General features: G+C 40.4%; 1 protein-coding gene across 1 annotated transcript in view; it reads left to right on the plus strand.

Annotated features, from left to right (window-relative positions):
- PDIA5 (protein disulfide isomerase family A member 5) overlaps nucleotides 1–27,292 on the plus strand; it is a 172,357-nt gene that overhangs the window by 78,953 nt on the left and 66,112 nt on the right. The window contains exons 4-8 of the mRNA XM_027845336.1: nucleotides 5,556–5,639; nucleotides 5,857–5,902; nucleotides 12,094–12,186; nucleotides 14,114–14,174; nucleotides 18,849–18,916. Of these exons, the coding sequence (XP_027701137.1) occupies nucleotides 5,556–5,639; nucleotides 5,857–5,902; nucleotides 12,094–12,186; nucleotides 14,114–14,174; nucleotides 18,849–18,916 (352 nt within the window). The remainder of the gene's footprint in view (nucleotides 1–5,555; nucleotides 5,640–5,856; nucleotides 5,903–12,093; nucleotides 12,187–14,113; nucleotides 14,175–18,848; nucleotides 18,917–27,292) is intronic.

Here is a 27,292-nt window from a genome sequence, read left to right on the forward strand (position 1 = left end):
TTCTTGAAACTGCAGCTTGAAATACCATAACTTTCACATACCTTCTTTGTCACCCAAGAGACTCCATCACCCCAGTCTGGGCATTTTCACTGGCTGTCCCTGAGCCTGGAGTGCTTGCCCTTTTCATCTCCACCTCCTGGCTTTCCTGGCTTCCTTAAAGGCTCACTTCAAATGTCAGCTTCTGCAGACGCCTTTCCCAATCCCCCTTAATCATGCCTCTCCTCTGACATTTTCTCCAGTTTATTCTGTGATATGTGTTTGTGTGTGTGTGTATACATACACATATATGTATGTACTGATGTGTGTATGTTTATACACACACACACAAACACACACACATACCTTATTTACACATAGTTGCTTGCATTTTGTCTCTCTCGTTAGACTGTGAGCTCCTTGAGGACAGTATTGTTTTTACCTTTCTCCATATCTCCTGTCCTCAGCCCATTACTGAACTAAGCATAGTAGGTGCTTAGTAAATACATGTTGACTTATCTTCTGTTCCCCTTATATCTACAGCAACACATTCTTAGTCCATTTTGAAAGCAATAAAAACTTTGTTACAGTCATATGGATATATGAAGGCACATTCCCACTGTAAGGTAGTCTTGGCCTGGTTCCAGGAAGAACTCTTGTTTTTTCTAGTTCCATACTGCTTCTGTTGTGACTGTGTGTGTTTATAAAGTTAGGCTTTTAATTAAATTTTAAAATTCTTCTCTTTCTTTGACTGTTCTGTGCCTTTCACCTACCCTGAAGACGTTTTCTTATCATTTGTTACAACTCGGAGCTGGTGGGTCTCTCTTGGAAGATCCAGAAAGGACTTGTTTTTTATTTGCCTTTTAGCAATCTTTAACAATTCAGGTTTAGTCATTTAGTATAAGGTAGTTTGGGGACCTCACTGTTCAAATTAGAGTGAAATAATGATAAAAATATCATCTGATAACATACTGTTCTTTGCCCTGTGACTTAAGAGAAATGAAGCATCATTTCTTCTCTCAGCTTTTTGCTTCCAGAGCCTGGAGCCATTACTGACATAATACTTCAAATACAGTTGGTTCTTGGTAACCCCTGCAGCCTGCCTTTGTAACTTGCCTTCAGTTACTGAGTTCTCCAGAACAAAGCATCTTAAAACAGCAAAACGTATAACAGGAATTTAAAGCAGACACTTTAAGTGGTTGCATCACACCCCCAATCTTTCCAGCTGTTCTCTCCCCTAGGCATTCCTTCCCTACTTCCTTTGTAGAACCCAAAGTATCTGAGCTTATTCAGAAAAAGAATTCCTGGCCCTATGTGCCTGCCACAGCCAAGAATAAGATAACGGAGCTGCGTGGCTATCCGCTCAGTTCTCCTTTGGCTTCTGATTATTTCTCTCTGCATCAGTTCACATGTGCCCAAGTTTCTCTTCCTTCTTCACGTTTGTCCTTTCTTATGGCACAGTAATATTCCATTGTATTCCTATACCACAACAATATAAAAGAAAACATCATGGAAAGACTTAAATATTCCGAAGAAAGGGCCAGATTAGAGTAAGCAGAATAGAGAAGGGATGCATTTAACCAGTAAATCAGGTATTTATTGAGCTCTTGGTAGATGTAAGACACTGGGCTAAACACTCGTGGTGAATACAGAAGAGTATAAAATATGAAACTTTTTGGTCTCGATCTCCTCATTTCTGTCAGTGCCCTAAAAGAGTTTACAATTTATGATGAGACCCCAGAACAAAATATTAACTAGTATAACAAGACAGTTAATGATAAGTTTTGGATGAGTGGAACATTGCAAGTATTTGAGCAGCTTAGTCAAGAAAGATCACAGTGGTCAAGGTGGTCAGGGAAGGCTTTATGGGGGAAGGGGGACTTGTGGTTTTTATGATTTGCTTTTTTTTTTTTTTTGAAGGAGTAAACAACTTTATTGGGCAGCACAGTGAGAGAAATAAAGTAAGACAAGAGATATGAATGACTGGGATGAGAAGAACTCACCAAGAGATGGGGTTCCATAATGACACCTATGTTATTATATTCAAAGTGACTCCATTTCCCAGCAGGTAATGTGCTGAGTAGAATAGACTGCAAAATCGGCTGGGAAATGTACTTTCTGTACCCCACAAAGTTCTCATTATCATATGACTACCATGCCCAGACCAATTTCCATGGTAATGCCACGTTCCCTTCATCTCCTTTTCCCATTCATATTACAAAAGGAATTTTTTTAAAAATCGCATTTTCTAGATCCTAAAATGGTCTTCAGGATTTAGCTTACAGGAAACTTTAGCATTTAGCTCATCTTCCAAAGAGATGATTAAATCTAGGAGATGGAGAGGTGGACTTAGGCCAGTAAGGATCCTTTTCTCACCTTCACCAACCATTATGGGCACACAGGGAAGTAAGGACGGGCTGAGATTAGGGTTGCACTCTAATTTTCCCCCAGCACAATAAGTCTTCCAAGGCTTGATAGGAGAGCTGAGGTAGTGTGACTTGGGTTGGGGGAGAGGGATTCAGTCATAGAACTGGACAAGAAGGAGAAAGAATGTTTGCCATACCTTGTGGTATTTATGCATTTTCTTATTGTTGTTTAGTTGTTTTTCAGTGGTGTCTGACTCTTCATGACCTCTTTTGGGGTTTTCTTGGCAGAGATAGTGGAGTGGTTTGCCATTTCCTTCTCCAGATCATTTTACAGATGAGGAAACTGAGGCAAACAGGGTTAAATGTCTTGCCCAGGGTCACAGAGCCAGTAAGCTCAAGTCTTCCTGACTCCAGGCCTAGCTCTCTACCTACTGTGCCACCTAGCTGCCCATTTTTCTTATTTGTATTCTTCACATGCCTACATCTGGCCCCACTATCTTATGGGCCAAGCAATTCACAGGAGGATAGATGGATAGCTGGGTATCTGGGTTGCTACCCGGACCCTAAAACAGTATGCAGAAGATTCGTTAGGAGTCTCCTGTGGTTGAAGAGGGGTACCTGGAGGGAAGGCAGGATTGGTTAATTGAGGATAGGGTTACCCAGATGTTGGGGGGAGAGTGTGGACCTCCCCCAAAAAGGACATTTCTGGCTGGTCTTTCTTAGGGTTCCACATGTACCGCTATTGTTTTGTCTCCACAGGAGCTAACGTTCTCCTCCCACACCAACCCCCCAAAAGAATCCCTGAGCTGAATCTTTAAGGACAGAGAGGAACCAGAGAGTCAGGAGGACAAAGGGGCCAAGGCAGCAGGGCCAGAATGATCAAAAGCCAGCAGATGTGAAAAAAGTTTGGAAGCATAGGTCTAGATTGTGAAGGGCTCTGAAAGCCAGACAGAGTGGCTTAGATCAAATGCAGTAGGCAATTAGGGGACCATTATCGATTCTTAGGCAGTAGAGTGGCATGTTGAAAGCTGCGTTTCAAGATGATTATTCTAACAGTGATATTCAGGGCCAGGGACCAGGAAGGAAGCCAGCTAAGAAACTGTTGGAGGTCACTGAGACAAGAAATCTGAAACCTTGAACTAGGGAAGTAGCAGTGGGAATGGAGAAGATGGAAAAGAATGAGGAATATCCAGAGGGGAAATGAACAATATTTAGTAACTGAAATCTAGTGTATTAAGAAAAGGCAGGGGTCAGAAACAGTTCACAGGTTTTAAACCCAGGAGAATAGTCATGCTATTGATCAAAAAAGGTTAATCAGAGAGGAATCTAGCTAAGAAGAAGATAATGGACTATGCTTGTATATATTGATTTGGAGATGATGGTAGGGCATAAGGGTAAAAATTTCTAGCAGGAAAGAGCTATGAATTGTCTTAGTAGTTCCAGATGTCCATTTGGTATTATGCACGAAAAGGACTACATGATCAGTTCATACCCTTGGTTGCAGCAATACCACTACGCAGCAGAATCAAAAGTCCATTGTACTGTTTGTGGTCATAAAGAACCAGAAATAGAGTGGATGCCCATAAATTGAGAACTAGTTACATAAACTGTGGTTTGTCGATATAATGAATGTTCACATATTTATTAGTGCCAGGGTAGCTAAGTGGATGTCAAGGATGTCAAAAGGGTGGCCAGTGCATCTCTTATAACGGTGGTCAGCAGGAATCAGGGCAGTGACAAGATTGTTAGATTTGTTGAAGAGGTCATTGATGACCTAAAAGTAACAGAGGAGACAGAATCCATTTGTAGGCAATTTTATTAGGGAGGTTGTGGCAAGGGATGGAGCGGGTACACAGGCCCCAACCCCATGCTCTTCTTACAGTTCTCTTCCTCTTGAGGCAGCTAGATAGTGTAATGGATAAAGCCCTGGGCCTGGAGTCTGGAAGACCTGAGTTCAGATGTGGCCCCACACACTTACTAGCTGTGTGATCCAGGGCAAGTCGCTTCACCTCTGTTTGCCTTAGTTTCCTCAACTATAACATGAAGATAATAACAGCACCTATGTCGCAGGGTTGTTGTGAGGATCAGAAGAGGTAATATGTGTAAAATACTTAGCGCAGGGCCTAGCACATAGTAGGCACTATGTAACTGCTTATTCTTTTCTTACTTCCCTTCTCTTGGGATTCCCCAACACTACACTAGTATTCGGTGTTGTTCGCTTATTGTTTCCTTCAAGGCTTTTCTTGGTAACTATTGAGAGTATTCATCAAGGCGTCTCAGCCCATTCCAGTCTTTTCTTCTTGCTCGTCTTCTCATTCTTGCAGCTTTCACTCTCACCTCCCTTCATGTTCTACCGCTCTTCTTATCTGATCAACTGTTCACACTCAGGGATGTCAGTTCTGTCAGCTGCCCAGGTTCAAAACCTTGAAATCATCTTTGGTTTTTTGTCCCTCACATAGACCAAGTCCTGTCAGTTCTTCCAGTCTAGTATCTTGTATCTCTTGTATCTGTTTCTTGTTTCCTGAGATCTCTCACCACATCACCCCATCCTACATACTGTTGATAGATTAATCTTTATCTATAACACCATTTTGTGGCAACTCACTTAACATCTTGGAGCTTCCATTTCTTATCTATAAAATGAGAGAGTTGTGTTAAGTGATCTCTACGCTTCTGTAATTTCTATGTTATGTCATTCCTCCATTCAGAAATGTTTTAATGGCTCTATGTCTGCATGATAAGGTCCAAACTCTTTAACCTTGCACAATCAATTTCCAACCTACCTTTTCAGACATTTCCCCTACTGTATTGCCTTACTTGAACTTTCCAGACTGATCCCTCACATATCTTGCATTTCTGCATCTCAGTATGTTTGTTCAGTCTGTTCCTTCCATTTGATCCTCCCCCATACCTATCTCAATCTATTTGTCAGGGTCCAACCCAGGTCCCTCTGTGAAGCCATCACAGACCTTTCTGCCCTGCCGTGATCTAATATCCATATCCCCCATTTAACCTTTAACCATATGCTGCCATATAATTTATGCTTTGACTCCCCTAACAGATTATGTTGTTTGTGGGCAGGGCCTCATACATTTTTTTAACTTGCTTACAGCACCTCAGTTCTGTGATTTGGCCACAGAAGATACTTAGCAAAAATTTGTTGTTTATGATTTATGGAGTAGTTAATGTTTATCCCAACATTGTATTTTGCAGTGATGCAGAGAGTCGGAAATTGTGCAAGAAGATGAAAGTTGACCCGAGCACAAAGGACAAAAAAGTGGAATTACTTCACTACAAGTGAGTGTGAAGGGATGTGGGGCCCTTGTAATTTCTAAATAGCCATATGAGGCCTTCATCAGTACTAACAGTGAACCCACTAGATTGGTGTTATTTCAGATGGAGATCTTACATTTTTAACTAACTGACTATGCCTGGGATGAAAAGGAAAACAGAATTGTGTCTCCTCCTGGCTGTACTTTAAATCTCAACACTTTTTTCTTTCTCTGTTTGACAGGGATGGCGCGTTTCACACTGAATATAATCGTGCAGTGACATTTAAGGTAAACCAAATTCTTTGATTTTCAGCAGGGGTAGGAGTCTGAATTGCTGTTAAGTATTTGGCAGTTTTCTTTTTGAAAGGAAGCAGGGCAAATTCTACAAACAGTTGTTTTGAATCTCATAAAGGGATTTTTCTTTCTTAAGCATCTCAGTAGAATATCTCAAATATATACGTGTGTATACATATATGTATATATGTGTGTGTATGTATATATGTTATACTTAAAATTCGAATAACATAAGAATACAGAAAAATGGTCAGTTAATCAGCAATTATATAGCACAATAGTGACCATAGCACTGTTGTTACCCAATGGGTGGGGACTTTTCCTTATGTCTCTGAAAGCCTCCCTTATGTCCTGTACTCCTCTCCTATTGTAATGACGACGGTAATGAAATACTTCAGACCAATGATCTTGAGTGCAGGTACAAACTGTGTACCGGTTGGAAAGTTACAGATATGTTGGCTCTGTTCCAACTGAGAAAATCAATGGTATCTAATCCAAACCAGTCCCTATCCTTTTGTCTGGGTATTTCTGTTCAGCCCAATTGTGCTTCAAACCCTTCTGCCCATCCCTCATTTTTACCTCATTTCCAAACTCTATTTTCTTTTTTTAACTGTAGTTTCTGTTTGTGACTAAGACTGAGTTGCCAGGTTTCTTCTCACCTAAAGCATTCTCCTTTTCTAATCTCTTCTCCCAACTGGCCTGGGATCCCTTCTAATTCTGTGGCACTCAGAGCCATTCTCTGTGTCCTGACAGAACCAGAAGATTCCCTGTCCCAGCCACGTGGCACATGATTACTTATTGCCTGTTTGGCAGTTGTAGTGAGGACTGATGATTTGCAGACTGTATATCCAAGTCTACATTAGATTCTGAAATAATCAGATTGATTTTACTGGTTGGTTATGGAGAAATGTAAACCTCCTTCCTGAATCACATGCTTTGGCTGGGAGTTAGAAAGATGGCACTTGAGCTGAAACTTCCAGGAAGATGAATATTCTGAGAGGCAGAGATGAGGAAGGACTGCAAGTCAGGCATAAAGGATGCCTTATGCAAAGACCCAGAGGCAGAAGATAGGGGAGTCCAGAGAACAACTAGTGGTCCTGTTTGATCACTGAAATTCAAAACGCATGCAGGTAAGTCCCATGAAGTAAAGATGGAACAAGCAGTTCCAGTCACATGGCAGATGGCTCCAAACAAGCCTGAGGAGTTGGTTGTTTATCCTAGATGCAGAAGGAAACCACTGCAGGTATTTAAGCATGAGAAATAACACAGTCAGACTCTGCCTTTGGAGGATGCATTAGAAAGACGGAATAAGTGGGGCCAAAGAGACCAATTAGTGGCCATTCCATAATCCATGAGATAGGTGATGATGGATCTGAACTGTAGTTCATAATTAACATTGAAATAACTTAAAAGAAGCTAGAATTAACCCAGCAACCCATGTATTTGTGATGTGCTTTCTAGAACTTAAGCACAAGATCAAAGAATATGGAAAAGGATCCACATGTACAAAAATAACTTTAGTAGCTTTTTGTGGTAACAAAGAATTGGAAACTGAGGGGATGTCCATCAATTGGGGAATGGCTGAACAAGCTGTGGTATGCAATTGTAATGGAATACTGTTGTGCTACAAGAAATGATGAGGGGGCTGGTTTCAGAAAAACCTAGAAAGATCTATATGAATTAATGCAGAGTGAAGTGAGCAGAATGAGTAACAGTAGTATTGTAATGGTGTAAAAGGCTTAGCCACTCTGATCAGTACAGTGATCCAAGGCAATTCTGAAGGACTCATGATGAAAAATGTTCTCCACCTCCAGAGAGAGAAGTGATGAACTCTTGAGTGTAAATTGAAGTATAATTTTTCTGGCTTTATTTTTCTTGCTTATTTTGGTGACATGGCTAATGTGGAAATGTTTTGCATGGTTTCACATATATAATTGATATAGTGCTTGTCTTCTCATTGGGTGGGAGAGGAGATGGAGGGAGGGAAAGAATTTGGAATACAACATCTAAAAAAATAAATAAATAATAAATTGAAGGGTGAAAAAAAGTTTAATTTTAAAGCCAGTATTTTACCTGCTTTCAGCATTTCTTCCCTGTCTGAGGCTTTTCAGAGTGATTTAAACTCTGAATATTAATTAAAAACGCAAATATTAATACAGCAGAATTTTCCCTCTGACCTTATTCAGATTGAAGTGCAAATTAGTCTAAGACTAATCTAATCTAATCTCTTTCCCACTTTTGCCAAGTTTCATATGACTTTGTTTTGCTGAGTGAAAGTGGGACTAATTGTGAAGAAAATATGGATCTGCCTGCCTTCTGGTTCATATCACCTGACTCTGGGACATCTAATTTGCTCTGTTACCCCTCTCTTAGATTCCTCTTCTCAGCTTTCAAAATCTCCATACAAGGCAACTTAAACAACAGATTTTTAATAACTTATCTTTTTTTTTATTTTAAATGAGGTTTCCATAAAGGAGCTGACTTTTTAAAAAATGCTACATTTTAAAACGTTTTTCATTTTAAAATTTGATACATTTTATATTGAAAATAGATCCTTCTAAATAAATACTCCCACAATCTCCTTTACAAAGTAACTTAGCTAGGGGGCAGCTCGGTGGTGCAGTGGATAGAGCACCAGCCCTGGAGTCAGGAGGACCTGAGTTCAAATCCAGCCTCAGACAATAACCCCAGTTGCCTCACTAACAAAAAAAAAAAACAAAAAAACAAAGTACCTTTAGCTAAAAAAGTTAGCTTATTGATTGTTAATAGAAAGGAAGAATGTAGCCTTTAACTCTGACAGGGTAGTACAATGCCATGACTATTGTGTCTGAGCAGACTTATGTTGACATTGATTCACATTGTCAGAATCGTTGTATGGATTGTTCTTTTGGTCCTGCCTACTTCACTCAGTATTGCTTCATACAAGTCTTGCCATGTTTTTCTGAATTCTTTACTCTGTCATTCCATTCCATTTCCACACACTAATTTGTTCAGCCATTCACCCATCGCTGGATGTATTTAGTTTCAGCTTTTTGGCAACATCAGTGTTTACATGATTGTTTTTGTTCATAGAGGTCTTAGAGTAGATAGAGGTCAGTAACATCCTTAGGACGCAGTGCTACTAGTGCAGGACTTCTTAACTTTGTATCCATGAACTTGTTTTTTTTTTGTCTGTTTGTTTTGGTTTTTGGTTTTTGGTTGGGCAATGGGGTTTAAGTGACTTGCCCAGGGTCACACAGCTAGTAAGTGTTATGTGTCTGAGTACGCATTTGAACTCGGGTCCTTCTGAATCCAGGGCCGGTGTTCTATCCACTGTGCCACCTCGCTGCCCCCTATGAATTTGTTTTTTAAAAAATATTTTGGTAACTGTATTTCAGCATAATTGATTTCCTTTCTATTTCATTTTCTATGTATTTTATGCATTTAAATTTTTCCTGAAAAGATGCATTGTCTTCCATGTATAATTAGGAAGACATTACATCTATCTGCCATAATGTTTAACAGGGTGATGACCTGGAGCATCATATCTTGTTTTCCTAGTGTTCCCAAAGCCTTTCTCCCCTTTGACTGTCCCAGAATCCAGCTCTGAAGAGTAAATAATAGTGAGGCAAAAGATAGCAAAAACTGTGCAGTGCAGAGTTTCATTGGATCCTTCTCAGCGATTTAGCCCCAGAGAATATGGATTCAAATTTCAGCTCCGTTGCTTCCTGCCTGTTTGACCTTGGGCAAATCACTTAACCTTCTTGGGCTTTAGTTTCCCTGTCTATAGAATGAGGGGTTTGGACTAAATGACCCTAGAGGTCCCCTCTAGCTCTAATTCTGTGAACATATAATATTTGCCATATTGTGAAAACTTAACTGTAGCCCACAGTGAGAGCACCTGCACAGTTATTGTTTTTCCTTTCTCCCCATCTGAACTTGCCTCACCCCTCCCAACCTCTACCAAGATACTCAGAGAGATCATTCAACTTTATTTAAATAAGAATTAGCCTCAAAGCTCAAAAGATTGTCCATATGTTTAATTTCTTCAATCAAAAGGTGTCATTTCCTTCAGCCACATTTGTTCCCTTCTCATGGCTGTGAGGCAAGGCTACATTATCAGTGGGTGAAAACTTAGCAAGCACTTAGTGGGATATATCCTGAATGGCAAAAATGAGAAGGGGACCACAAGTGCCTTTGTGTGGCCTTCTTTGAAGGAACTCTGGCCTATCTTTGGCTATGGACATATAAGGCATTTGGGAGGGCTGAATCCAAGCCATGCCTTCTCATACCCCATGATAAAAGGGTTGGCAACTGTCCAGGAAATAATCCCTTTGGCTTCGGTGGAAAGAAAGGTTGGTTCTTCTCTTCTGATGCCAGAAGGTACTTCACAGCTTTTTTTCTTTTGGCTGGATGGGAAAATTGAATGAATTAAGCCCTTCTAATTCTTAGCCCTCCTCTCTATTCTTTCATAACAGCTGTTTCCAGATAACAGATTCTCAAAACGAGACAAGTCTCCCTAAGGCCCTCTCCAGGAATTTACTAAGTGAATAAGAACTAAGAGTGTAATCCCATTTGAAGGATTCTCTCCTGTCGTTCCCTCCTGCCCCAAGACTGTCACTATTCACTGAAGCTTGCTAAAAGGTGTCCTTAGAATTGGAAGGCACTTGCTTGGGCAGATCAGGGAAAGCTAAGGATTTTATCTTGCTTAACACAGAGTTTGGCATCTCCTAGTCTGGCTTTGAGGGATGGTGGTACAGGTGACATTTAGCACCCTTTTGTGTTTGCAGCTTCCCTCAGACCTGTTCACTGTCCTCTCCTTAAGGTTCTTCAAAGAAAAAGGGATGGCCATTCTCTGCTCTCTGTTCCACCTCAGTGCTGTTGGACCAGGGCTGAAAGCAGATATACTAAGGGGGATCCATAAATAATTACTAGTTTATAACTTCCTTTACTCCCTCTTTGCTCCAGTGTTATAGAGCTATCAACCAGTATCATGCATTTTGATTGATAGTTCAGCCTATAAGTGACAGTGGATACAGAACCTAAGAGGATGGTTAGCAGCCTGGCTTCCCTTTTCACTCAAGATTTAACACAAGATGGCCTTACTTGATGCAGCTCTTGAGCTGTTGCTTCAGAAATACTGGAGCAACTGTGATCAATGTAATCCCTCAGATTGTTGCTTACTATCTTCTGTTACTTCGTAAGTAACTTGGTGGAAACCAGGGGAAAGTTTGGAGAGGACTTCCAGCTTGGGCCTGGTGGTCCTTGAACTGTACAGTACCCCAAGAGAAAGGAGTGATCATGTCACTTTCTTGCTTGTACCTTTCAAATGAACTAGAAAATTAAGACAATTATTAAAATAATAAAGGTCCCCCAGATCCTTTTTTCATTAAGTACCTATCATAAGATAAGAGATTTTATTTAGAGCTGGAAGGGATCTCAAAGATCATGTAATCTAGTGTTACTTTTTTTTTTTAATAAACACATGAGAAAACTGAGGCCTGAGAGATTCAGTGATTTATCAGTTCTTTATTACCATAAACCTTTGCAGATGATAAGGTGCTAAGTAATGTAGAGAAAAAGTAGTGCAGACATAAACTTTTTCTTCAAGGAGCTCCCAGTTGGAGACATTGATGCAGGCAGACGTGGAGAGGAGGCTATACATTAATTAATGTGAGGCTAATATAAGTACTAAACAGGTAACAATCTGTTAAGATTACATAATTATGTTATATATAGGCAGTCTCAATGACAGAGTGAGCGGGAAAGAGTCATGGGAGTTTGCTGTTTAGACAAGGTAGAGTGGGAGTAAGTTGTCACCTCTTTTCCAATTAGGGGAGGCATCTTTGAGGAGATGAGATTTTGTAATTGAGGCATACATGTCTCATTCTGGTTTGAATTGTCCAAACAGTTGCCTTATGGTCTGTAGATACAGCCTACACATGCATCAGTTTGACCAGAGTGAGTGAAAGGACCTGTTTGGACAGTTGGGGAAAGGAAGGAAAGGAATGGGTAGTAGTGGATTCTTTTTCCTTTTTGAAAGACAGACTCAACATTTGATCTTGGCTGTGTAGTTGTATCAGTCATGAGATAAAACCTTATGGGTGACACACTCCCTTGCATGTACAGGGGAGAAGAGCGGGGTACTCTGAGTGTCTCATATCTCTCAGATAAAATACTTTTTTCTGTCTTCTTTCCTATTTTAGTCCATAGTGGCCTTTCTGAAGGATCCAGAAGGGGCCCCACTTTGGGAAGAAGATCCTGAAGCTAAAGATGTTGTCCACATTGACAGTGAAAAGGTATTCAATTTCCCCAAACTGAATGTATTCTTATTTATGTTGGAATTTACTTCTGAACTTGAGTCCAGGCTGTTGTGAGTCACTTGAGAAGAAAATAAACAGAGTAAACTGAGGAAATTCAGAATGCTACAGTATTTCACACTGCTTACACTTTCTTCTAGGGGAGTTGGCCTAGTGGGCTCTATGGGTGGAAGTTGAGGGAGGGGGCTGAATCTTATGTTTTTATTTCATTTTCTGAAATTTAAATGATAGAGGGTAACAGACTGCTTGCCATCTCCGTCTTTTTAGCTTGTTTGCCAATAATTGTAAGTTTGTGTGGATGATGTCAGTAAGAACTCAATGAATCTTCTAGGAACAAAGCTTTATGATGAAAGTTGGCCATGATTTTTTTTTTAAACTAAGTACTTCACAAATCATGCAAAGCAATGTTGGCATGTATTATACAGCTAAGTGGAATTTTTTTTTATCAGATTACATGGGACAAAAACATTCAATTTGGTGCCCAATTGGAGATAAATGGGACCATATAACCTTTTTCCTATCAAAATAGTGCCATCATTATTTTATTGACTGGTTACCCTTATAAGTGAGTTCATTTCCTTCTTTGTGCGTTACATCTTAGGTTCTTTCCATTTTTGAACCTTTCATTGTAGGACAGAGGACATTGTCACTGTTAAAGAAATTTCAAGCCTCAGCAAGTAGGTGGAGAAAAAAATTTTAAGGTGTAGTGTACACCCTGACATCACTTCAGCCTAATTTCATCCCTTTATGGTGACTTTGTGATGGAAAGGGTGTAGGGGATGGTCTTCATTCGCTCCTGTTTCCCTGGCCCACTTCAGCTGCTGTCTACCTATTCTCATGAATTGCTAGGGATAGAGGATTACAGGCATTTGTCTCTTTCAGGGTTTGAAGCCTTTCCTACTATGCTCAATAGGCTCCCTTTGGTAAACCATCCCTTTACCTGCTTTGCTTCCTTCCCTGCCTGAACGTAGCTCATGGTCTTCTCTATTGTTCCTGACCTTAATTCCTTTGTCCTAGCACTTCTGAATACATATTTTTGGGGCTTGTATTTTTTAAAACATGTTTCCCATTGTTTCTGTTGGTTTGATGATATTTTCTTACAATGTTCTTTTTCCAGTGTCCTGAGTTGCATCCTCTTCTTTTGTAAAAGTAATATTCTAAAGTGAATTTAGCCCAGGTGGAATATGGGTTACAGTTAGTGGCAGAGTCTAAGTACCCATACAGTTAACTTCCAATTACTTGATTTTGGCAGATGTTTCAGCCCTCATAGAGTTCCCCCTGTTGTGAACATACTTAGGGGTTCCCTTTCTTATTTGTCAGTTGTTTTCAGTTTCAGAGATGGGACCTCATTTTAGTGTTAAGTTATTCTGAGCTCAGCTGGAGAGTATATCTGCTACCCAGAAAGGTCAAGAACCTTGGAGGGGACACAGGACACTGGTCCTAGCTGAGAGACCTTGGAGAAGTTAACATAACTCCTCTGAGTCTCTGAATGGAGTTTTCCCTTCTGCAAGATGAGACACAGCCTTGCTGCATCTGAAGCTCTAAGTCCATGTAGCATGCATCCTTACATGCCTCGTGTCTTATTGTCCCTGTTTTGGATCATCCATGATAGCTCCCCAGTCCATTAGCATAGATACTTGGGAGGTATCCGATATCTCAGATGTGTGTGTGTGTGTGTGTGTGTGTGTGTGTAGCTGTGATCTTTCTTAGAAATCTTGGCTTATGTAAGAAGCCATTCAGGTTTTGTAGAATGGATGCTAACATGATTTCCTTTTGTACATATGTTAACATAACTTGGGTTTTAAATTAAGCTTTTTAAAAATTTGACTCTCCTTTTTACAAGTACTGCTGTACATGTTCTCGCCTATGTCATTACTTACATACATTTCTGTTTTTTTCCTCTCAGGAATTCAGACGGATTGTGAAGAAGGATGACAAACCTCTTCTGATGATGTTTTATGCCCCTTGTGAGTGACCAGAGATCTGGCTTAAGGAACGTGGTTGATGTTTGGTTCCTTTCCCTCCCTAAGAGCTGGGAATGGGAAGTAGGCTCTCCTCAGATGCTTTCCTAGGTTCTCATTTCCATCTCTTCATTTGTCTTCATTTTCTCTTTTGGCTGTTTCCCTCTTCTGATTCAGTCCCCCCTCCTGGAGAATTCAGAGCCCATCATGCGTTCTGTCTTCAGCCTGCTTGCCCTCGCCCCTTTCCCTTCACTTCTGTAGCTCTTTCCTTTCTGTGTACCTGAGTTTTCCTTCAATCCCGTGCCTTTTTGCATGCCTGGAAGCACATGATTGTTCCCCAGTTCAATTTGTTCCTCTTGTCATTGCTGTTCTTTCCTTTCAGAAACTCTGACACCATATGTGAAAGTTTCTTCTTCTTGCTGATCCTGTGCCTTTCACATTCTAAAAGACTGTTTTTATTTCCAGTCACTGCAGTTGGTTACTTCCCTCCTTGAGCTCAGGATGTAGGATGCCTTTGCTCCTTGGGGTGGGATACCTTGTTGCTGTGTCACTGAGTGACCAAATAGAAAGTAAAAGTGTGCCAGGGGCGCCTGCACTTCATCTGAGATCAGTGCGCTAGAGTGTAAAAAACGCTGGACTCTAGGACCAGTCCGGAAACCAGGCTTGGCTCTGCTACTTATCACTTGGGAGACCTTGGCTAAGCCTGGTGGCCTCTGTAACCTCAGTTTCCTCATCTGTAAAGTGATTAATTAATCGCTTCTAACCCTAACATTCTATGTAATACAGATTTTAAAAAAATGTTGAAAGGGTATGTGCATGTCTATGTGTGTGCATATAAATATGGGGACATGTGTTTGAGGAGATGGGTGTATTTGAGTGTTGGGATATGGATATAAGCACATGAAGGTTAACATTGTCCTATTTCTCATCTGTCCTTTAAAGTCAGCTTCTTCCCTGAAGCCTTCTCTGAGCAAAATCTGTTCTCCTTTCCTTTTCACAGCCTTAATTCTCTGTGCACATAATCATCATTAATATCTCATGTTGACTGTTGCCAGCAGAGCTGGCATTTGAACCCAGCTCCTTGGATTCCACATTCCATGCTCTTTCCACTCTCCTGCACTTCCCTAGAACTGTGTGGGACTTTGGTCCTGGAGCACCAGTAAGAAATCCTCTGGTCCAGGCTCCCTTTATTTTCTAAAGGACCCCATTTCTGCTTTCTAAGCTAACTTATTTTGAAAGACTTTATCACCTGCCTTTTTGGAGAAATCCTATATACTCTGGATGATTTGCTTTGTTATCTTTTTTTAATATCATCTATCTTCTAAGTTCTCTTCCACTTATCTCTGTGTCTGCCACAGATAACCTTTCTGAGGGCCCATCTGTGTATCCTCCTCACTTGGTGGCCATGACTTCTCTTTATGTAATCCCATTGGGTTGATGATTCAGAGCTTGGGGTGCAGGTAGGGTATTCTGAGGAAGTAGCTAGGGATAATTAGTTTAAGTTTAAACTGGATGTATCTTGTTCTGTATTGAGTGGGTGTTCTCCTGACGCCTGATGGGGAAATTGGGAGATAATAATGCTCTGAGATATGTTAAGTTGAGCTGAACTATAGGACTACAGTCATTCTCTCTGGGAAACACCTCCTGAATTTTTCTGATAGGAGGACAGGCAAGATGGTAGATCCACCCTCAGAGGGTTCAAGCTTATGATGAGAAAGCAGATGCTATTTCTCTTCACTCCCATCCTTATAAACCCACCCACAGTCACTTCAGGGTTGACTTTTAGCAGCTGTCATTTTGAGAGCCTGGCACCAAAAGTACTCTTTTATCCTTTTGGTGGGAGCCTAGCTGCATCTCACCTTTACAGCCTCTATTCTCTTCCAGTGGTGGGAAAAACCTGCTGGTGATCAAATAATTTCCCACCAAACCTCCCTTGTTTAAGTCATTCCTTCCACAGGTCTCCACTGTTTTTATTTCTGGTACAGACTGGGGGTGGTGGTGCAGGAAACTCTTTCTTTGAACCTCATCCAAATAATCTCTTCCCGGGATAGTCCACTGATAATCACTTGGCACATTTATCTAGGCTTGCTTCCCTAGAGAATGTGCATCCAGCTGAGCTCACTGGTGTCCATTTTTTTTCCTTTTCATCTTTATGGATCTCCGTGGTGGGGACAGGTTCCCCAGATAATTCTTTGTTCTGTTCCCTCACATTTTTCATTACCGAGATGACGAAGAATCAACCAAAGGATGAGTGAATAGTGTAAACAAACGTTTCTGAGATCTGAATTTTTAGAGGTTTTTCTTTTCCCTTTGCAGAAAGGAGATGCTGCAGCCTTTAAGCAAGTAAGAATTATGCCTTTGTTTTCACCTCTCCTAGTCTGTCTGGCTTAACATGCCAGTTCAGGAGGTGGTAGAGAGAAAAGTAGCAAGAGTGACCATATCAAACATCATTCCTGGTAGGGAATTTGAAGTAAAGAAACTTCTCATCACTTCAGATCAGCCTTAGAGAGAGGCTTAGGGCACTGAGTTCTTGAATGACTCACCCGGGATCCCACAGAGGTGTTACTTGAACCCAGATCTTTTTCACCACGAGGCCAGCTTTTTCCATCATAGCACTCTGCTTCTTCTGTGGCCCTTAGCATTTGAGAATTTCAACCCTGCTCTCTAAGATGTACTCCAAGATGAGGAAATTCTCCCATTTTCCTTATCCTACTCACTTCCTGCTGAGACGTTAGTCTGAAGCAGGCCTTGGCAGCGGTGACAATGCTGACACATGGCCCCTTTGTCCCACTGTCGTTTATGGAGGTGGGAATCTACTGTTTGACACTGTACATGGCTGCTTCTTCGGCTATCAGACTCTTCTCAAAACCTGTTTCAGCACAGCATCTGTTAAATTAGCAAGCAATCTGGTCCTTTAGGAACTGCGTGTGTCTGCAAAAGAACTGTCTCTTCTTTTGCATGATCGTTGCAGAATACTTCATATGATTTAAGGGCAGGGGGAGTTTAAATGTTGTCCAAATGACCTCTATGATTTATGCTGAATGTGTGATGCCTGAGGTTTTGGTGCTCTGTTAATCTCCTGGGGTTGAGCTGAAATGAGGACTGTACCTTTTCTATACTCTGGACAAAACAGTATAACATGAAATAGACTTTGAGTTCCAAGACCTCCCCAAAAGAAGGATGAGCTTCCTCTGTCACTTTGTCCAGCAGAGGACATCATAGAGTCCCAGAATGCTATCATGTTATAAAGCCTGTTCCTTCATCGCCAGCAAGGTCTGTTAATATAGTCAGTTTTTTAATTCCCCCTACCAGTAGTAGCAGACAGTGGTATGGATAATCCTAATTTCTAGTGTTGTGAAATACATGATGTAATTTATTTTTCAGGCATATTGGGAAAGAGCCTTATAGATCATTTAGTGCAACTTGCTCAGTTTTACAAATGAGAAAAGAGAAGTCAAGCAACATAATCAAGATCACACAGCAAATTAGTGGTAGATCTGGAATCCGCGTATTCTTCCAGACTGAGGAGCCAGGAGTGAATCTCAAGAATTGTGATACCTAAACTCTCTTCTTTGTACCATGTGCCTTCATGGGACCACTCTCTATGTATCATTTTTTTTTAAATTTCTATTAATGATGGAGAGCAATGGTAGAGAGAATCCTAATTTCTATTGTTCTAGATTACATTGTTTGATTTTTAATGCAATGTTTTCCTTCCTTATGACATTGCATTTAAACTTATAGTAATGTTAGTATGCATTTACTGAGCTGTTCATTGGGCAGTGAATGGACTGGACAGTTTAGGAGCCTGGTACAGAACTAAAGTCATTCAATATAGTTTAGTGTTGTAGTGAATTTTTTCCTAACATGTAAAACCAAGTCTCGGAGTATCAATTACACATACAGTTAATATCAAACAATTTAACATTTGTTATTTAACAGGTGTTGGCTCTGTCAACCCAATTAGATTTTAAGTGACTTGAAGCCACAGGACTATGCTTTACATTGTCTGATAGCGTGGTATACTGGAAAAAGCTGGCTTCAAGATCGGAAACATCTGAGTTTAAAGCCCAACTCTTGACATATATAATTAGCTAGGTGACCCTGGACAAGTCACTGAACCTCTCAGTACCCTTAGCAACTCTGAGACTATAAGGTACAGAGAAGGTAAAAATCTGCGTTGTTAAAGATAGTTTCCTCCTAGGTAGTTCAATACATTGATGAAAATAGAGTTCTAGACAGCATTGTCGAGCATAGTGCTAGACTCATAGTAGATACTCTGCTAATACTTGTTGATTCAGTTTCTGAAGATGGGGATAATAATAACAGCTGCTTCACAGGGTTGTTGTGAGGGTCAAATAAGATAATATTTATAAAGCACTTAGCATAGTGCCTGGCACAGAATAAAAGCTTGATGAAAAACTTCCATCCATCTTTCCATTCAGTGGCTTATGTGACTTTGAGCAAATTAATCTCTGGTTCTCAGTTTCCTTGTTGGTAAATTGGAGAGGATTGAACTGGGTGATATATCTTAATATCTAATATTTAAATTAAGTATTGTCTAAATATCCAAGTCCCCAAAACTGTGATTTTATGATTGCATAGGGTGGGAAGGAAGGGTTGAAGATAACCTCAGGTCATGAATAACCATGTTTGACTTTTCTCTTGATTGTGATGCAGGGTGTGCCATGTGTAAGCGGATGATGCCATCTTTCCAGCAGGCGGCCACAGAACTGAAAGGCACCCATGTAAGTGAGATGCTATTTGCTGGGCACTAGGGTTCAAGTCTTTATTGAAGGTCAGGGGAGGGAATGTTGTATGAGCAGAGGAAGGGGGAAAGAGACATTTTAGGACATAGAAGCATTGACTCCGACCCTAAAGCTGGTGGTTCTGCTGAATGGAAAAAAAGGCCCTATGTACACTTAGTGTAATACAGGGCTAAACATGTTCTGTGATGTGAGAGATCTCTCAGTTCTTCAAAGAAAAGCCATTCTGGGGAGTCAGCAGCAGGCTGGTGCATAGCCTGGAGATTGGGGGAGTCCACTGCAATCCAAAAAAGTAACAGATGAGCAAATAGTGAGGACAATACAGATAGTATATAAGCAGGTCAGGAATCATCTGTGGAGTGGACCATTCCAGCAGTAGTAAACCAGAAATAGTGACGTTATGGGGAGGGAGAATGAGTCACAAGGGCATTAAAACATCTAGAGCAAGTGGTCAGAGATTCAGTGAAGATAGAAGGGACAGGCCAATACCAATATCTAAGGTTAGGATCATGAAGTCGTCTGCATAAAGCTGATAGTTAAAGCTGTAGGAGTAAATGAGATAGCCAGAGGAAAAAGGATGGAAAGAAGAAGGAGAGAGAGAGTTAAGGTCAGAACTTGGAGGTACCTTCACTTTAAGAAATTAAATTCTAAAGTCATAAAGGAGAAGGAACTATCAAAGAGGTAGGCATAAGAACAAGAAAACATGGTTATCTCTGAAGCCAAAAAAAAAAAAGAGAATTTCCAGAAGGGATGGAGTGGTCAACAATGTCAGCTTACTACATAGAGATCAATCAGGATGAGAATGAGAAAAAGCCAGTGGGCTTGAAAATTAGGTCACTGGTGACTTTTGATACAGTGGTGGGGGATCAAACAGATTGCAGAGGATTTCAGATGTAGACCACTTCTCCCAAAAATTTGATAGTGAAAAGATAGGACTAATTGAATAGGATGGATGGGGAGAATCGAGCATATTTATAAATAGATGGGAAGGAGCCAAGGTAGAGAAATTGGAAGACAAAAGAAAGAAGATGGTGGAGTAGGGTCCTAGAGGAAATGGAAGAGAAATGCAATCAAAAGCAAAAATAGAAGGATTAGCCTCATTCAGCGTTAGAGATATCTCTTCTTTTTTCACCAAAGGAAAGGCAAGAGTTAGTAATGATGCTGAGTTTTTCAGAGTGGGGGAGGGAAGTGGAGAGAGCCCATATTTGATGGCCTTAGTCTTTTTATTAAAATAGATTTAGCTCTCTTTTTAAGGGTGTGTTTGAGGGCTATATTTGAGAGATTGAGGAGTAGGGAAAAAGTTTAAATTGATCATAATCTACTTAATGGAAATAAAGTTGGATGAGAAGCATGTGCCCTAATCATGGGGTCTGTTTAGAGGACAGGGATTAACCTATTTTGGCCTGGAGCATGGGGAACATGGACATGGGGGCATGGTAAGGGATAAAGTTAGGCCATGTTGTGGAGGGCCTTAGGAAGTTTAATCTTCCTCAAGGTTGAATTGGAGGGTGAGCCTGGAGACAGGCAGGTCAGTTAAGTGGTGTTTGTCCTAGTTCCAGAAGGAAGCAGAAATGACTTGAACTAGAATGGCGACGGTAAAAATGGAAAGGAAGGGATGGATCCAAGAGATATTTTGAAGAATTGATAGGACTCAGGGATTGACAGCAGGGGTGAAAGAGAGGAGAAGAATAAAGCATTACTGAGGTTGCAAACCTGGGTGACTGGGAGAATAATGGTGTTATTGAGAAAAATAAGCATCAGGTGGAAGAACTGACTTGTTGGGAGGGAAAGTATCATGGAGGGGGGCAGTTGAGTTTGAGTAAAAGGTGGGATATTTGACTAAAATACAGGACTGTAGTTTGGATGAAAACTCAGGACTGGAAATGTTCATTTGGGAGCAGTTCGCATTGAGATGATAACTAGAGCTATGAGAAAGAATGAACTCTCTTGGGCAGGGCAGTAAAGGAAGAAAAATAGGACCAAGAACTAAACTTTGAGGAAGGCCTGCATTTGGGAGGAATTAAAAAGAAACATCAAGAAACAGCCGAATTTGGGAGGTTATTCTAAGAATTTATCTCTCTGGTTGGTTAAGTTTTTCTTCCTATCTTTCCTACTTAATATGTGAGCCTATTTCCTCTTGCTTTGCCTCAGTGTTAATTAAGAACAACTAATCACTATCCCTTTCATGAAGACCTTTTAAATACTTACTGCCTTAGGTTTTAAGGTTAGAAGGAACTTTAGCAATTATCTAGTCCAGTCTTTAATTTTATAGATGAGGAAACACTCCCTGGGAAGTAGCATGACTTGCCCAGGGTCTTACAGATGGTAACTTAATTTTTAAAATGTAAAACTTTTGTTACAAATGAACCTCTAAGCTCTTAAGTTTTAAGGAATTTGGCATTTCAATTTTTTGGTTATGATTCTTCTGGCATATGAAAACCAGGCATGCTGGAGAACAGAGGAGATGGAGTCATCAACCTGATTGACAAAACAAAAAACATATGTTCTCTGGGCCTGGTGTCCTTCATAGTACCGGGTATATTAAACACTTACTTTCAGAAAAAGCCATAAGAAACAAGAATCCACTCCCACCTCTTCCTCTTCCCCACCAAAACCCAAACAAACCAACAACTCCTTGCATCCAACATTTTGCTGGGTGGGACATTGTATAAACTTGGTAGCAGTTTCTCTCCCTTCTTCTGATGTTTTAAAAATCATCTTCAGGTACTCATGAAAACTACAGCCTTGATTTAATTGAGGCAAGCTTCTCCTACTCTGTTAGGTTATTTCTTAATTTGCTTTGAGTATTTCAAACAGCAGATTAGCCTTTTTCACATGCCACAATAATAGATGAATCAAAGCAAGAATAGTCAGAAGCTGTCTCATGCTGTCACGTTGAAAGAGTCATATTCTTGGCAAAATCCCAGGCTGCCTTACAAGATGGGACATCAGAAGGTGCTCTGTATTCTGTATTTTGTAATCCAGTCAGACAGCAGCAGAGCCCTCTTCACTCAGGTTTTTGCCTTTGAATAATGGGATCCAAGAGATTGGTAGCAATGAACTAGGTGAAGATAGAGTTCTTCCTGTCTAGTCAAGCCACTCCCATTATTTCTCTCCGTGTATATGGAAATACACTGAAACTCTGGAAAGCAGTTGCTGTTCTGGGAACTGTTAGATAAAGATGTGTCACAGAGACGTGATTTGTGTCCAGAACCTGCTGAAGTTGCCTCTACGTGAATCTTCAGTCAGAGCAAGTTCTTTGATTGAAGCCAGAAAAAGTTCCTATTGAATACTGTACTCCTTGCACTTGTGGTGATTTTAAAGAGCCTCTCCTCTTATTTTCTCTCAGATAGCTTGGTTTTTTAGTAACTGGCAAAGGACATTTCTTATTACCACGGTTTACCGCAGAATTTGTACCTCTCTTTGATTTTTTTTCACTCTCTTCTTGCTTCTGGAAGGCAGCAGCTCTGTTAGGAGTTTTTACATGACTTGTATCTTCTTGGTTACTGTCCCACATGTCACCCCTTCATTTTCCTCTCCATTCAAGTGAACCTCTTTGCTCCTTCCATCTGCAGACTCAGACCTGAGCACTGTCCTCCCTTAGCAGGAAGTACAGGTAGGTGATGCATTTACCTCTCACTTAAGCAAATTGTCTAACATCTGCTTTGGCTTTGGCAGGTGACCCTCCTTCCCTTTCTTTGCACTTTCTCTCCCCTCATGCCTCCCTTTCACCCTTGAAGCTGCAGACCCAGTTCCTGCTTGGAACTCATTCCCTGATTTCCAACACCATCTTCTCCTTAATGGAGTCTTCCAGAGTCTCTAGTGACCTTGAAGAGACAGCTCCCAGCTCTGTTCCTTTACATTCTCCAGTCTTTCTGATAGTATAGCTCATGTCTTCCTTGCCCCTAAGTCCTGGCCCTACCTCCTATAGTGAAAGAATAATACCCTAATGTTGTCAAGAAATAGATTCTTAAACAGAAATTTAAGTGTTTTTCTGAAATACAGGTCAGTCTTCCTGTAACTCTTTGTGTATCTAGAGACTGACTGTTATTACATTTCCGTCAGGTCTTTTGTCTTTTGGTCAGTCAGTCAGTGAACATTGTTAACAGTTTATGATGTGCCAGGCACTGTCCTTTTACCACAGGGCCTAAGTAAAAAGATAAGGGAGATGGGAGAGCCATTGAAGGCAGCCTTATTCACAAGAGGAGGAACCAGCGACACCACCTAAATTAAAAGAAGTACAAATAATTAGGGATTCTCTCAAGAGTAAAGATAAGCATGTGGTTATGGTTTGAAAATATCAAGCCTAGTATCATTTGCCTTTTAAGGACTCCTGTGAGACTTTGAAACTTAAAACTTTTATAGCTTCCTTGTTTTTGTTTGCACTAAGAGCCCCAAAGACTGTGTGCTTGTTTCAGGGACAGGAGGGTAGCAGATAAGCTATGAGACTGGGTGGATCAGGGAAAGCAAGAAATCCTCATTAGAAGGTCCAAGCCCTAATAGTGAAAAGGGAAGCACCAGGCCAAAAAGACAAGAAAAGGAAAGAAGTGAAATGGGCAACGACTTGGGGCAAAGGAGAGCTGGAACTAGAACTAGGCAAGATAGGTAGCAGCCTTGGACGTGGTGCTGGCAGGGTGTCACGAGGGACACTTTTTTTGCTTGTTTTTTTGTTTTTTTTGTTTTTCTTTTTTTGGCAAGGCAATGGGGTTAAGTGACTTGCCCAGGGTCACTCAGCTAGTAAGTGTTATGTGTCTGAGGTCAGATTTGAACTCAGGTCCTCCTGAATCCAGGGCTGGTGCTCTATCCACTGTGCCACCTAGCTATCCCTGCTTGTTTTTTTTTTTAAGTTTTTATTTTTATATTTAACTTTTTTTTTTTTAATTTTGAGACTTGAATTCTTTCTCTCCCTTCACTCCTCTTGCATTGAGAAGGCAAAACAATATGATATCAATTATGCGTGCAAAATCTTACAAAACATATCTCTATATCAGCAATGTTACCAAAAAAAAAAAACAAAACAAGAAAAATAAAGCGAAAAGTATGCTTCAGTCTTCATTCAGAGTTCATCAGTTCTCTCTCTAGGGGTGGATAGCATTTTTCATCAAGAGTCCTTCAGAATTGTGTTGGATCATTGCCTTGATCAGAGTAGCTAAGTCTTTCACAGTTAATCATCTTTACAATATTCTTGTTACTGTGTATAATCTTCTTCTGATTCTGCTTACTTCATTTTGCATCAATTCATTTAAGTCTTCCCAGATTTTTCTGAAATCATCATGCTTATCATTTCTTGCAGCAGCATTCTATCCTAATCACATACCACAACTTGTTCAGCCATTCCCCAGTTGATGGGCATCCTCCAGGAGGGACACTTTAAAAAATATACTCATTTATTTCCATGTGCCTCTAAAACCTGTCCTTCCCTCTGCATCCCTCAACCCCCACCATTGAACAAAAGAAAAAATGAAAACCCTCATCATAAATATATGCAGTCCAACAAAACATATATGTATGTTTGTCTCTGTGTTTTTAAGTTCATCAAGTGGCATGTTTCATCTTTAGCTCCCTGGACAGTCATCTTGCATTGACAGGGGTTCAAAATCTTTCAAAGTTGTTTTTCTCTACAATGTTGTTGTCATTTTTCTCACTTTGCTCCACATCAGTTCATGAGAGTTCTTTACAATTTCCTTTCCAGTTCTTTCCATTTAGTCATTTGTTATGATACAATATGATGTATTACATTATATCCTTAGACCATAATTTGTTTAGTCATTCCCCAATAGGAGAACAATAAAAGATACTTTTAAATATGACTTTTTACAAATGTACATATTTTTTATTGACAGAAGATTCTGCTTTCTGAGACATGTAGGTATTAAACCTGTGGATAGTAATATAAGAGGGAGAGCAATTTGCAGTGCTTTCCTATTGTGTACAAATGCTAGGTACCAATGTTATAAAAGTGTTCCTGGGAATTTGCAGTGGCAGGAGGTGCTGATCCATAGCTTCCTGCCTGGGGCCTCAGCTTCCTGCCTGGGGCCTCACCTTCCTGCTCTTTCTCTGCTGTGGCCCAAGCCCTAGTTCCATCCAGTTCATAGTAACCACCACCAGTAGTTTGGAACTGAAGGAGTGCCCATTCCCATTGCTTTTACAAGTGGAATAAACAGTGTAGGGAGTGAAAAGAACTGGTGGAGGGGGGATTTTCCTTCTGTAGCATCAGGAGGTGGGGCAGAGATGTATGCTTTGAGTTCCCAGGTTGGAGTTCTGAACTCATTTTTCTGTAGAAACACTGCTGCCTTTTATGGCTTAAATAGACCTTTGTGAGCTATACTAAAAACTTAGCCACCATGTATCACTTTACAAATGAATTTTAGAAATGCGTTCCTTTTGAGAATTTCTTATATATAGAGAACTCCTGACTCATATAGCCCTTTATTAAAACTCTAATGTATTAGAATCTCCTTTGTGGCTAGTGGCTAATGTCCCATACTTGTTACCCAGATTGCTTTTCTAAATTCAAGAACCCTTGTTTTCCATTCTTTATTATCCAGTTTCCTTACCTCTGACCTCCCCTCCCCCCATTTTAAAAAACCAGCCTCCGTGAATGGGTTCCAGACCCTTGAGAGCTCATTTTTTAGTTCCTGATCCCTGTTATTTATCTATTCAGATTTTTTACTTCTTGCCTATATGACCGGCCTAACTTTTAAGCCATTACCTGCCTACCCGTTTTCCAAATCTACTTTTTTATATTTGACTTGAGTTATTAGTTCATAGCCACTCTTAAAATGTCTCCTGATCCCAGACCCATAGCTGTTTTGTGACAAGGTCTGGGCCTAGTCTGACCTCATGCCTAATGACTATCTGGCCTTCCTGACCTTGCCTGGGCCCCTAGTTCTGATACCTTCTGGGCAGTTAGTCCTGTGGATACTTTCGCTCTTGTGTAAATCTTTTGGAGCATATCTAATTTAAGATATAGTTAATAAGCAAGTTGAAATCAGAGTGGCTATCTTGTTGCCCTAATATTCGGATATTTATCTGTTATCCCCTCCCTTTTGCACTTTGTGTCCCCTGCATTGCCTATGAGCAAAATGAATACTTCATTGCTCCCCCTCTTCTGTAGGGTTCCCCGTGTGTTACAGCTGATCTGTACTCTGGGATGTGTGTGTTCCTGCCATTTCGGTGTTTCTGTGAAGTACTAACTGAGGCACTATCAGAGTTTATTTCCTCTTCTTGGACTGCCCTTCCAGCACATTTGCTCCTTCATCTCTGAGGGCTTCAAGATACTGCTTCACTCATTCCTTTTGCTTACGTCTCTTATCCATGCACACTCCACTTCTAAAGCAATTTGTTCAATGCGTATCTGCTGGATAAAGAATATGAAGATCTCAAAATTTTTAAACCTCTTGCCAGTCTAGAAGCAATAGCTTTTTTAAAATGCTTGATCAAATATTTCCTAGTCTTCAAATTTCATCTAGTCTGCAAATGAAAATTTTCCATCTGATGAATTGGTTGCAGAATTTGATTAGTTAAGGAGGTTGATGAGATAACCCTTGTGATACTGCTGGTGTTGCAGAAACAGCAGTTAAAAGGGGAGGACCTGTGGATCAAGAGCAGGAAAGAGTCACTTGTACTTTCTTAATTGTGGGTCCTCATAGCCATCAGATATTTTCTAATGCTTCCAGCACATTTTTTATATATGTGTCTAGGCATGTTAGTAGCATTTGAAAATGGATGTTTATTTGACAACATTTGCAAATCATGGTGAGGTTTTTGGCTAGATATCTTGCAAAATGGAAATATTTCCACATCCTAAAACTGCGTCTCACCATTTTATCAAGAGGATGGAGAAATGCAAAATTAGTGACTGGCTTGCATATAAACACTAAGCGACAGGATGGAAAAAGCATTCCAAATTTAGTCATTACGTCCCCTCAGAATTAACAATAAACAGTCTTACTGCTGTGTTTGGGTAAGTGATTTTGCCACAAAACATTCAGTTATGATGTGCATAATTTATGGAACCATGATATGCACAATTTAAGAATTACCAGTTTAGATGAATATGAACTCTTAATTTTAAATTAAGTAGACTCTTCCTACCTCCTGTAGATAGGTGTTTTCCAAAGTTTTGTCCTTATCCCTGCTTTTCTCCTCTGTGGGCTGTTTCTCCATGTTCTCTTCCACTCCCACGGTTTTAGCTTTGGCTTCTATTATGGATATTCTCCTAAATATTTAACTCCAGGTCCACATTTCCAATCCCCACTGGAAATTTTCACTTAAGTGTCCCAGCAGCACCTCAGAATTTATCTAAGATCGTTAATGCCATTTGCATTGATTGCCCTGGGTTGGTCAGATCCCCTT

Source organism: Vombatus ursinus, unplaced genomic scaffold, assembly GCF_900497805.2.
Source record: "Vombatus ursinus unplaced genomic scaffold, bare-nosed wombat genome assembly UNPS02014959.1, whole genome shotgun sequence".
NCBI classification, from domain to species: Eukaryota; Metazoa; Chordata; class Mammalia; order Diprotodontia; family Vombatidae; genus Vombatus; species Vombatus ursinus.